Below are 13086 nucleotides of genomic sequence, written 5' to 3' on the forward strand. Positions count from 1 at the left end.
GTGAGTGGAGGGCTTAGGGCAACCCTTCAGAGCAGCAACGGCGCACAAGCTTATCTAAGGACAGACAACCACACATCGATGTGGGGCTGATCGTTGGTCTTCAGACGGCCACGCCAGAGAGCCGCGTCGTCCCGGAGGTTGGATGTTTGGACACTTGACAACAAGGAGAAGCAAAGCTGGATCCAGAAGCATAGTATTGAGTTAGCAGCACTTGATATTCTAATGCCGCATTTCATCTACGGGGATAAGATTGCCATGCATAGTGGTAATGATGGCATATACTGCCATGAATTGACTAGCCAGAAATTTACGATTGACGTAACCAAGTTGGCAAAGCTGTTAGATTTCAGCCCCCGCTGGAACGGGCATATGCAATCCTATATGCATGTGAAGTCACTTGTGCGGTTGGATGCATACAAGAAGGCCGGCATTGTGCGCACGCCAAGGCGAAAAGAGGGTTGGAGATTGAAGAAGTGGGAGGCGTGGGAACACAAACGCTCTGAGGTGGAGGAGCTGTGGAGAGCCGGCCATGGGATTCAGCAAAGGATGCATGTATAATAGCTTCACTTCCCTTGTTAACCTATATATGTTAATTTCGGTACTGTTGAAGATGTTGAGTGTGACACACTGTAATAACCACCCTTGTTGGCAGGAAATGGCACGTATGACGGGCGTAGCCATCAGTCTGAACTTGCCTGCCCCGCCAGATCAGGTAAACTTCATCCTTCTGCATCGAACTGAAAGCTACCAAGATTTTAATATATCGGATCAACATTTCCTTACAATTTCGGAGTGAGGATTTTTAGAAGTGTCTGATGTGAATGCAGCAGGATAGCCCCCTCCGACAGCTTAATTGGGTGGAGCAGAGACGGGTGGTGAACATGCTGAAATCTTATCTTGAGGGTTTGGATGCTCCACGGACGGTATGGTCTTCTTTGAGCAGAATCATTAATTTTGTTGCGCTTGTCTCTGTGATGTTGTGAATTTTACAAAGTTGACATGTTATTTCTAGGTCATAGCGCAGGCAGCGGACACGGCCTCTGGTGAGAAAAAGAAGATGACCCTAGCGGCAGACCACGCAAAGGTTTGTGAAGGCCTAACTTACAGTTACTCTAGTAGCCTCCCTGTTCATGTTACATGTTACTTATCTAGCCCCATTTCCCTTAAACAAGGAAGGTGATGACTTGCTGCTAGGGTATTATCAGTATGATGGTATTCACTTTTGCAGTTTCGCTACATGTGCACTTCAGTTTAGATACAATTCATTTATTCAAAGCACTGGTAGAAGTTTGAAGTAGATATTGTGATTCATCTTGGAAACATTGAAATTAAAGACGCACACAAAAGTTGAAATTCTGCACCATACGTACGTGTTTAATTAGGTCAGAAAAGAGCAGGGGCCTTCCTGGTTTTAGAATGATTTGAATAGTAAAATCATGTCATTTTGCAAGGCTGTAGATCGGCATCTGTATCCTTTCTCTTAGAACAGCATCCTTTGTTTTGCAGCAGGGAGGAGAGGAGAGCGAGGCCGGCCCATCAAGGCCCAAGCGAAAGAGGAAGCCCAGCACCAGGTTCGATTCGTCGACGTGGACAACCTGATTCTGCAGCGCCGTGAATCCACGTGCCCGGTTAATGGAGACATGTTAGTACTGCCCTGAAATTACGAAGCTCTCGTATCTAATCCATTACAGTTCCTCTTCCTGACAACGACTGTATGGTGCCAAGACTCAAGAGCAAGCCGTGGTCCCTTTTAGCTCATAAGCAGATTTAAACCAAGACTCGTGCTTAAGTCTTGCCAAAGGAGAGATATCAGGTCGTAACATCTGTGGCACAATAGTATCATAAGTAGGAGCATTACGGTTATGATTTCGCAACTCATTCTGTCAAAAAAAAAAGCGTACCGATCTTCAGTAGGCGTTGTGTAGACACATATGTGTCCGTGTTGTAATCGGTGTTTATCAAAAAGGAAAACATCTATGCTCCTCTTGTTTTTTTACCCTATCTAAGTTTCGAGAAGATGCCGCGTCACCACTGGAATTTCCTCATACCCCGAGTGCCTGGCTCTTTGCCGAGAACCAAACCACGGGCACTCGGCAAAGCGAAGTAAGCCGAGAGGAAAACTCAGCAAACACATCCATTTACCTATACCATGTGCAAAACACACGTAAAATGCTTGCCGTTGTTCCTCGATCATCACCTCCATCTGCTCAGAAACCGGCAGATGCGTACCATGATGTCCACCACGCTGACCCGCTGCGCATGACGCCAAGTCTATATGATGAATGGCCTGGTGACATGACATGACCAGTCTATATATCCATATCAGTTCCTGCATCGATGGCGGAGGTCCCAGGTTGCCGCTGCGATGGGCCTTCTGTTTTCCTTCCTTTGCAGCAAGCAGCAAGCAGGGCGAGCAGCGGCATGGCGCCACGCCGCTGCTCTGCGGCGTTTCTTCATTTCAAGAAAGCGCTGCGGCGAGGCGAGACGGACGTGCATGCGGATGCCATGCATGCAGGTGTCATCGAGTGCAGGCATGCATGCATGGTCAGGAATTGTGCGGTGTGGCGCTGGCGTGGTGCAGGCATGCACGCGTGCAGCCTTTGCCTTGTGGGGATACAAACGCAGGCACAATCAGGGAGCAGGGAGGAGGGTGCCGTTAGTTCGAGAGGGACGACTATGGGCCTGTTTGTAGGAATTTTGGAAGGATTTAACGAGGAGTGAGATGCATGGGATGTCATAATACTATCTTGGACATGCCATCTTTGTTTTTTTTTTTTGCGAAAATGATCCAGATCTATTATCAATAGTTCATCGAGAGTACAAAACACCTCAAACATAATAAAAATTACATTGAGATTCGAAGACCACCCAACTCCAAACTTTATAAAAATGCATCTTCTCGGTCATAATAGTAATAAGTGAGGTCATATCTAATTCACCGACGGGTCCATGTGCTGTTTTGACCACTTCCACATAATGACGGTTACCATAAGGCATGATCGAATGCAGGATAAATTTGCAACCCCCACCCCCTCCCTCCTCCTCGGCCTCATTCATGGCTCAACTCCTCTTTTCCCCACCGTGCAGTCATCTGGGCATGCGGCGGTAGGGAAGGTTGGATAGTGGCAAGTAGGCGACCAATCGCTCGGTGAGGCTCTCCGTTAAGATAGCTCTAGTAATCTAGGCAACGGCCATACGATCTTCCTCCACAATAGAATAATCAATGCGACCCACTCTCAGTTTGTATTAATGTATTCTTCTTATACTCGTAGATTTGTAGCTTGTTTTTAACATAGAGATGTTAGCTACATTGTGAGATTTCTTTGATTTAAGCACACATTTCTCCTGTGCAAGAAAACTTAGGATTTAGGGTTCCTATTATGGTCAATCCTTAGTGTTGCCCTTGTTTAGTGCTCAAATGACTATTTTTACTAATAGGACCATTTGAGGAGCCGTTCTCACTGAAGATTCATCCTGAGGTTTTATTCTAGTTTTGACATGAACATGGCATATGCCAGAGAGTTCATGTCTACATGTACTCTTAACCATGTCTAGTTCACTGTGGACTATGATGCTGATAATCTTAGCATGACTGTGGTGGTACTAAAGTTCAAGTATTATACACTATATACGGACCACAATGATCTATTCAATGAAATAGACATATATACCATATGCAATGTAGGATGACCGTCTCTTTCAGCAATTTTAAGCCTTGCCCAATGATTAGGGCATTCATTCCTAGAACAGTTGGCCAATCTTCAACATGAGAAGATATGCATGACAGTTATGCATCGGAAGCACATGCACCCCACACACTACAATAGTAGCGATGATAGAAGCCGACGGCCATGTTACTTAAGGTTGTAGTGACAACCCTATTCCTTGTCTCGCTTCCCCAGCAGCAAGCAAGTGAACGAGCTCACATACATGTCAGGGAATAGGGTGGTGGTGGAAGAGGAGAGCGACGTTGAAAGGGGAGGCAAAGACAACCACTTAATAGGGCCTCATTGCAAAATTCTCCAATTACCAACGACAGGAAATTTCTGAGAGCCCGTGTCGACGTGGCGGTGGTCAAAGTGCCACGCACTCCGGTTAGAGGTGAGCTGGATTGGATAGCACCCGATGAATTAATTATGGACTGTCATTTAGGACCCACATATGTACTTTTGTATATTTAGGATTAACTTAACACCCTCAAAAGTATTAGGAGCATCCCTGCATGCATTTAACTTTTCTTTGAAAGGTATGTAGCCTAAGTAAACTTATTTCAAACAACAAGGATATATATATATATATATATATATATATATATATATATATATATATATATATATGTAGCCTAAAACAATAGAATCAACAAAATAGATATGTTGACTAAAAAAAAGAATCAGTCCACCTGGTCTAAAAATGCAAAATTGGATTAGCAGAATAAACTATACGACGCACATCCAAGGTTGGCGACTTAATCATAGAGTCGTTCACCAGATGAGCCAACATTATTGCCTCCAGACAGCCACTCACCCATGCACACACGCACGCTTAATCCCAAAGTCCACCCATTTTCTTTCGCACACGCTTTGCCGAATTCGTGTGCTCATGCACGCTTTGTTTATCTCCTGGAATCCATCTCACCTAAGCAAATCATCAGAAAATATTATGATAACGCACCAACAGCTCTTGGTGCCCCAGCTGAACCCTTTCCATCACATAGAAAACTGCAGGCCCGGAGACAAAAAGATAAAGGACATGTACGTGTATGTGCGTATCAGGAGAGCAAAATCCTGAAATTAAGGGGAGGGGGAGCGACGCCATCCCCAACCACTAGGCTTTGCGCTTAGGGGACACTGAAAATGACCCGAGGAACAGAGGAGCAGAACAGACTAAGTAGGAGTAGATGAGAGATCACACAGGAAGATAAAGTAGTTTCAAACTTCCGATGCAAACATGGAGGGGGAGGTGATGGATACGGACGGACGGGCTCCCAAAAGTGAACGACAAATCGATCTGTCCGCGACGTTTGCCCCGGGCAAACCACACCAAACATGGGGTGGTGCCGCCTGAACCACCCTACGTACCCAGGCGGAGGCGTGCGCAAAGCGGCGGTGCATATCTCGGTTTTTTGCTGATATCACGAAATGCGTTGTGAATTTGTGATATAGGGACAAGAGAAATGTGTGGGAAAGCAGCCGCCCTTTCCGATGAATCAGCGTGTAGACAAAAGAGGATGTTCCGGGTGCGTAGCTGCCTTCGTATGGAATGTTTCTAGGACCGTATGAGTCTGATTTATGAAAACATATGCTCATGGAAATGAAGTGGCTACGATGATATACTGATACAGCTCTAGGAATATACAAAAGAGGTTCATCCAAGTTCATGAAGCACATGTAAACCTGACCACATATTTTGCCTGTTCGAGTAGTCTATGTTCTTGCCAAGTTGTTTGCTAGATATATTTGGGAGAAGCTAGGAAGTCATGACAGGGCTATGATCAGAGCAGATAGGCTCAGCGAGGCAGGCAGATGCCCCAAATTCATCAATTTGCTTCCAGCTGCTTTGCTCAGGCTAGCACACCATAGGCGCCACAGATTGCAGGAAGTAGCAGCAACTCAGTGACAGAACCTCATGCAAGTTAACTCCATTCTGCTGCAATATTCAGTTAACGCAGCATGTTAAAATGCTTTTACCTGCCAGAATTCACCCTTCTTGGCAGTAATAAATTCCACACTTCAGGTTTACAGTTGTTCTTCAGCACTCACAGTCGATTTGCTGCTGGCAATTTGAGTTGCTATCTCTAGCATGGTAGCTCTAGAAACCTGGGTAGGCGCCTAAAAGGAGTGACAAATGTGAGACACACAGAGAGTTCATCCCTGTGCAGCAATGTTTCTACTGTTGTGATTTTGGAGAATGTGACCCCGACAGCTATGTGTACCTTACAGTTGCTTTGAACGACTCACTAGCTATATAGATAGATAGATGCCTAAAATTAATGTCAGGTTCTACTAGCATTGCTTAAGCACTGCCTACTCCATGCAAGTTGCAATTGCAAGCAGGAAGTGACTCAAATGTTAGAAGCAAAAGAACAGCAGCAGCAGCAGCATTGTTTAACCGCCTCGACCTTTGTGTGACGGAATGTTCTAAGCCGGCCATTAACTTTAATTACCTTTTGACGGTGCGCATTTTTCAAGCCGGATCTATCCGCGTAAAGTTCATGTGATTTTGTAAAAAAAATGAGGAGCCGGCCATCTTTTATTGGTGGAAACAGAGGGCGCTGGATCAGATCTTGGCTGCCAGCAGCAGGCCTGGGAAAAGTCCTAGTGTCAGAGAACTAACGGAACAATTAGCTGTGAAAGAACTGCATCACATCTCGGGCCAGGCAGCAGTACAGGTTTTAATCTTAACTAACCCTGCGATCGATCGATCCACAGGCCTGCTTGAAACTTAACCATGTGCTCCGCGCCTTCATCTTGTCATGGCATCGTCCTCGATGGGATCTGAATCCAAATGCTGCTCATATGTATTCCTCTGATGTTACCATCCACCACCATATTGGCCATGACATTACACTATCAACCATGTGTGGCACCTAACATGTCCCCTCCTGCTTTGATTTCTCTATGGTAAGCCATCCATCACCCATGTGACCCCATTCTAACCGCAATCGACGGTCGATTAGTGCGGATTACTTCGCTGTTTATTCCTTGCGTTGCTACTAGTACAAAAGTTAATCTAGCTTAGTTGACTTGACCTCACATCAAGCTTGTTAGTACAATGGTTAGGTAGGGGTAGTTGGTTATTGCAATTCAAGTTTTGCATCTCAAAAATCATTTATTTCTGACAATATCTCTAGCCATTTGGTTTTAATCTACACAATTACACTTGAACTCTTTGTAAAAAAAAATACGATTAAACTTGCTGCATTTTGATTGAAGTAATTCAATCCACAAAGTGAAAGTAGGAGCCGTTGTGAAATAAGTGAATCCACCAGGCACACAAGGTGGAAAGCAAAACTTCATAAAAAAGTTAGAAATTCGATGTTCAAAATGTTAACCTCTCAAACGCCGCAGGGATCTACCAGCCGTGGCGAGGGAGCTAAGTCCAGATCGACAGGCCGATTAAACTAGTAATTACAATAGGGTGGTTTAAAATTCAACAAGTTTTTATCTTAGTAATATCTTGTTCCTCATTGTCCCTTGCACTCAAAGACATGTACATGTTCTTGCCCAAGGAAATTAGTTTTTAACCAGATTGCATCTGATCTTTTCGGTTACTTTCCAGCGGTTAGCCATCTATTCACATGGGTAAGTTGCTTAGTTTTTTCTAGGTGCGTAGTGCTAACCTTCACCCCTTTACTGCCATGTGCACCCTAAGATTCCCTCCTATGTCTTACTCCTTCTTTAACCCCACAGGCCTATCACTGATGCCCATCACGAGCTCACAAGAAGTACTTAGGACTTGCCAGTTCTTGTATCCTCTGATTAGTGTTATTTCTCATGGCTTGGGCATGTGAGATGAACATGCTTTCTCATTTACAGAGAACATCTGGAGAAGGAGTAATATGAACTTTTGAACTCGGGGCAATGATCACGCACATTATCTGAATTTGATCACATACTACTTTTGACTTTGAGTAATATAAAAAGAAAATAGCAGACCATAAATGGAACAACCCACATTGATTCATGGCTCTACTATTTACAAAATAAATAAATAAAATCCAATCCATACTTCATTGTGTCTAAACCTTGAGAAAAACAAGTTCCAGTTCATCTGGACTGTGAGCCTTTGCCATATATAATTGCCAAAGAGTAGAACTGCATCATCATAGGTCGGAGAACAGAACAACCCACATTGATGCATAAAGAATTACAGCATGCGGTTGCTCAAGAAAATCAGAAGACAGAAAGAAAGAGACATGGGCATATTTACAGTTATTCTTATTCCTGCCAACTACTGTAGATAGTAACTTAAGCAGATGTGCCATAAGTCAAAACTGCAGATAAAGATGACTGCAGTCTGCAGGTAAACATAAACACATACTATACCTGATGATGGGAACATGAACGGGTACTTCAGAGGTTCAGAACTAAAATCGGTGAATTGACCAGCAAAGGAATTATGTTTCACCTGCAAACAGTACATTTGTACTGTGGAAGTGTGGAGATAATGCGAGGCACAGTAATGTGGCACCAATGCAGTACAAGTTAATTTTTTTACAGCTGCAGTTAGTATTTTACCGCCACTGTAAAGTGCAAAGTAGCAGATCTGCAGAAGAACACTTGCGCATCATGCAAAGAGGCAGCCGCAAAGCAACCGGCTCACTGTTCAGACCATCAGAAACACTTGGAAGGTTAACCTAACCCCGCTAAGAAAGGGCCATGCGTCCTGCACATGCTAAAAAGAACAGTAACAGCCACTGTCAACCCCTGCATTTATGCAGGGTAGTACAAAGGAGCCAGGTTTACCTGAGTGAGCCTGACACTGCAAATGCCCCCACAGATCACGAACGGATAGAAGAAGAGTTGGATTACCGAGGGAATTAGGAGCCTGGTGTTTTCACAGAGCACGACAAGGCGCAGATGTTTTTCACCTCGGGAGCCATTAACAAGTCAGATTAGATTAGGGGCGCTGTCATGGCATGGCAGCAGTGATAAGTACGTGCGTACGTACACCAAGTTGGCCTAAACATAAACATATGTGTGCGGTGCAGATGATGGCAGCGCCACCGCCACCTTCCTCCCATGTTCCCACCACTCACTGCACACCACACCACACCACACCACACTGCACTGCAGCGGCCAAAATCTTTTGATTTGATGATAAAACCAAACGGGATTAGCTACTTAATCTGCGCTCATTTGGATCCAGATCTCTAATCCCCTTCTTGTCTAGGGGTATAAACTAATCGTGGCGCGGTGTCCCCCTCTACAATCCCGACGACAGCAATAGGAGGCGCCACGCCACATCCCCATCGCGCCACCAAAAAACTTCCATCCGTCCGTCCGTCCGTCCACCTCGCACGCGCGGCCTCGTCGGCCACCGGGCGCCAATGCCGCCGCGCTCCCGCGCCCTCGCGCTGCTCGTGTCGCTCGCCTGCGCCGCGCTGCTGGCCGCCCCGTGCCGGTGCGTCAATGAGCAGGGCCGGGCGCTGCTGGACTGGCGCCGGTCGCTACGGCCGGCGGGCGGCGCGCTCGACTCGTGGAGGGCGTCGGACGCGAGCCCTTGCCGGTGGTTCGGCGTGTCGTGCGACGCGCGCGGCGCCGTCGTGTCGCTGAGCGTCACCGGCGTCGACCTGCGTGGCCCGCTCCCGGCCAACCTGCTGCCGCTCGCGCCGTCGCTCACCACGCTGGTGCTCTCCGGCACGAACCTCACCGGCCCGATCCCGCCGGAGATCGGCGCGTACGGCGCGCTGGTCACGCTCGACCTCAGCAAGAACCAGCTCACGGGCGCGGTCCCGCCCGAGCTCTGCCGGCTCGCCAAGCTCGAGACGCTCGCGCTCAACTCCAATTCCCTGCGCGGCGCCATCCCCGACGACCTCGGCGACCTCGCCAGCCTCACGCACGTCACGCTCTACGACAACGAGCTCAGCGGCGCCATCCCGGCGAGCATCGGGAGGCTCAAGAAGCTGCAGGTGATCCGCGCCGGCGGGAACCAGGCGCTCAAGGGCCCGCTGCCCAAGGAGATCGGCGGCTGCGCGGACCTCACCATGATCGGCCTCGCCGAGACCGGCATGTCCGGCAGCCTCCCCGAGACGATCGGGCAGCTCAAGAAGATCCAGACGATTGCTATCTACACCACAATGCTCTCCGGCGGCATCCCGGAGTCCATCGGCAACTGCACCGAGCTCACCAGCCTCTACCTCTACCAGAATTCTCTTTCTGGACCGATACCACCGCAGCTTGGCCGGCTCCGGAAGCTGCAGTCGCTGCTGCTCTGGCAGAACCAGCTCGTAGGCGCGATCCCGACGGAGCTCGGCCAGTGCGAGGAGCTCACCCTTATCGACCTCTCGCTGAATTCTCTCTCCGGCAGCATTCCGGCCAGCTTGGGCCGGCTGCCGAACCTCCAGCAGCTGCAGCTGAGCACGAACCGGCTCACCGGCGCCATCCCGCCGGAGCTCTCCAACTGCACCTCTCTGACGGACATCGAGCTCGACAACAACGCGCTCTCCGGGGAGATCCGCCTCGACTTCCCGAAGCTCGGGAACCTCACGCTGTTCTATGCGTGGAAAAACGGCCTCACCGGCGGTGTGCCGGCGAGCCTCGCCGAGTGCGCGAGCCTCCAGTCGGTGGACCTCTCCTACAACAACCTCACTGGGCCGATTCCGAAGGAGCTGTTCGGGCTGCAGAACTTGACGAAGCTGCTGCTGCTGAGCAACGAGCTCTCTGGCGTCGTGCCGCCGGACATCGGCAACTGCACTAACCTCTATCGGCTGCGGCTCAACGGTAACCGGCTGTCCGGCACGATACCCGCCGAGATCGGCAACCTGAAGAACCTCAATTTCCTCGACATGAGCGAGAACCACCTTGTCGGCCCGGTGCCGGCGGCCATTTCCGGGTGCGGCAGCCTCGAGTTCCTTGACCTGCACTCCAATGCTCTGTCCGGCGCATTGCCTGCCGCGCTGCCGCACAGCCTCCAGCTCGTTGACGTATCCGACAACCAGCTCTCCGGGCAGCTGAGGTCCAGCGTTGCCTCGATGCCGGAGCTGACCAAGCTTTACTTGGCGAAGAATCGGCTGACCGGCGGCATCCCGCCGGAGCTGGGTTCTTGCGAGAAGCTTCAGCTGCTGGACCTCGGCGACAACGCGTTCTCTGGCGGCATCCCCGCGGAGCTCGGGGCGCTCCAGTCGTTGGAGATTTCGCTTAACCTCAGTTGCAACCGTCTGTCCGGTGAGATACCGCCCCAGTTCGCCGGCCTTGACAAGCTCGGCAGCCTCGACCTGTCGCACAACGGGCTGTCCGGGAGCCTCGACCCGCTGGCGGCGTTGCAGAACCTCGTGACGCTCAACATCTCGTACAACGCCTTCTCCGGCGAGCTCCCGAACACCCCCTTCTTCCAGAAGTTGCCGCTCAGCGACCTCGCCGGCAACCGCCACCTCGTCGTCGGCGATGGTTCCGATGAGTCCTCCGGGCGCGGCGCCCTCACGACGCTCAAGATAGCCATGTCCGTCCTGGCCGTTGTCAGCGCGGCGTTCCTGGTGGCCGCCACCTACATGCTCGCCCGCGCGCGCCGTGGCGGCCGCAGCAGCGCCCCGGTTGACGGCCACGGCACGTGGGAGGTGACGCTGTACCAGAAGCTGGACATATCCATGGACGACGTGCTCCGCGGGCTGACGTCCGCGAACGTGATCGGCACCGGCAGCTCCGGCGTGGTGTACAGGGTGGACACCCCGAACGGCTACACCATCGCGGTGAAGAAGATGTGGTCGCCGGACGAGGCGAGCGCCGGCCTCGCCTTCCGCAGCGAGATCGCCGCGCTGGGCTCCATCCGCCACCGCAACATCGTCCGGCTGCTGGGCTGGGCGGCCAACGGCGGCAGCAGCACGCGGCTGCTGTTCTACAGCTACCTGCCCAACGGCAACCTGAGCGGCCTGCTCCACGGCGGCGTGGTCGGGGGCACCAAGGGCGCGCCCACGGCCGAGTGGGGCGCGCGGTACGACGTGGCGCTCGGAGTCGCCCACGCCGTGGCATACCTCCACCACGACTGCGTGCCGGCCATCCTGCACGGGGACATCAAGTCCATGAACGTGCTGCTCGGCCCGGCCTACGAGCCGTACCTCGCCGACTTCGGCCTCGCCCGCATCCTCTCGGCCGGGCAGGGCAAGCTCGATGACTCCTCGTCCAAGCCGCAGCGCATCGCCGGCTCCTACGGCTACATGGCGCCAGGTCCAAAACCTCGTTGCACTTGCAAGATCGTACCACATTTTGAACCTGATTGTTCTCTGACATTTTTGTCTGGTTTTTGGGGGTGTGCAGAGTACGCGTCGATGCAGCGGATCAGCGAGAAGAGCGACGTGTACAGCTTCGGGGTGGTGCTGCTGGAGGTGCTGACGGGGCGGCACCCGCTGGACCCGACGCTGCCGGGCGGCGCGCACCTGGTGCAGTGGGTGCAGGCGAGGCGCGGGAGCGACGACGAGATCCTGGACGCGCGCCTCAGGGAGAGCGCCGGCGAGGCGGACGCGCACGAGATGCGGCAGGCGCTGGCCGTGGCCGCGCTCTGCGTGTCCCGCCGCGCGGACGACCGGCCCGCGATGAAGGACGTCGTGGCGCTGCTCGAGGAGATCCGGCGCCCCGCCGCGGCCGACGACGCCAAGCCGCCGCCGCCGGCCACCACGCTGCCCTCCGCCGCGCCCGCGCCCATGCTGTCGCCGGCGCGCGGCGGCCCGCACTCCAGCGGCGACTCGTTCGCCGTCTCGGACTACTCCGCATGAGACCCATTCGACTCAATTTTGGTGCCGATCGAGCAGTAGAGTTCACGAACAGCAGCAGCAAGCAGATGCTGTTAAATTAGTTACTCAATAATTCGTTGATTAGTGGAGGATGTGTGTAGATCATGGCGTGGCAAGTAATTAATCAATGGATGCTGTACTTAGGTGTAATAATCATCTCTGGCCATGTACATACCCTGCGACATGAATCTTGGTTGTTTGGTCGTGTGGAGCGCGGGCGGAAACATGCCGCGGCACTGTTCCGGTGGGACTGTGGAGCGTGGGTGCGGCTGGTCCTGGCTGGGCTTCGTTTGTTTGGACTTGCTCGCTGGAACGAAATGGACGTGACTTGCTCATGATTGGTGGGTGATGCGGACGGACGATCGTTTAATCACGAGTGGGCGCCGTCGAGGGTTTTGGAACGATCGGGGAGCAGTGGAGTGGGTTCTCCCCCCGCTCCGGTTCGCACGTCCGCTTCGTGTCGACGGGATGTATGAATTGACATTTTTCTTCAGAGGGGACTTCTAGGCGTATCAACTCATTGTATAATTTATTTTCACATTCATAAAATCCATGCTTTTCAATTGTAATTATCACATTTATAAGCTTGTATAGAAATATTAGGGGGTGTTTGTTTCCAGTGACTTTTTTGTGTAGGGACT

General features: G+C 51.1%; 2 protein-coding genes across 2 annotated transcripts in view; both read left to right on the top strand.

Annotated features, from left to right (window-relative positions):
- LOC119299638 (putative F-box only protein 9) overlaps positions 1 to 1915 on the top strand; it is a 3890-nt gene extending 1975 nt beyond the window's left edge. Inside the window, exons 3-7 of the mRNA XM_037576812.1 lie at positions 138 to 552; positions 653 to 712; positions 828 to 923; positions 1013 to 1084; positions 1507 to 1915. Of these exons, the coding sequence (XP_037432709.1) occupies positions 138 to 552; positions 653 to 712; positions 828 to 923; positions 1013 to 1084; positions 1507 to 1599 (736 nt within the window). The 3' untranslated portion in view covers positions 1600 to 1915. The remainder of the gene's footprint in view (positions 1 to 137; positions 553 to 652; positions 713 to 827; positions 924 to 1012; positions 1085 to 1506) is intronic.
- A 6879-nt stretch (positions 1916 to 8794) lies between these two features.
- LOC119301956 (LRR receptor-like serine/threonine-protein kinase) lies at positions 8795 to 12767 on the top strand. The gene is made up of 2 exons (XM_037578969.1): positions 8795 to 11882; positions 11973 to 12767. The coding sequence occupies exons 1-2, from the start codon at positions 9050 to 9052 to the stop codon at positions 12425 to 12427; spliced, it is 3288 nt and encodes a 1095-aa protein (XP_037434866.1). The 5' UTR covers positions 8795 to 9049; the 3' UTR covers positions 12428 to 12767.
- The last annotated feature ends 319 nt before the right edge of the window (positions 12768 to 13086 follow it).

Source organism: Triticum dicoccoides, chromosome 5A (genome assembly GCF_002162155.2).
Source record: "Triticum dicoccoides isolate Atlit2015 ecotype Zavitan chromosome 5A, WEW_v2.0, whole genome shotgun sequence".
NCBI classification, from domain to species: domain Eukaryota; kingdom Viridiplantae; phylum Streptophyta; class Magnoliopsida; order Poales; family Poaceae; genus Triticum; species Triticum dicoccoides.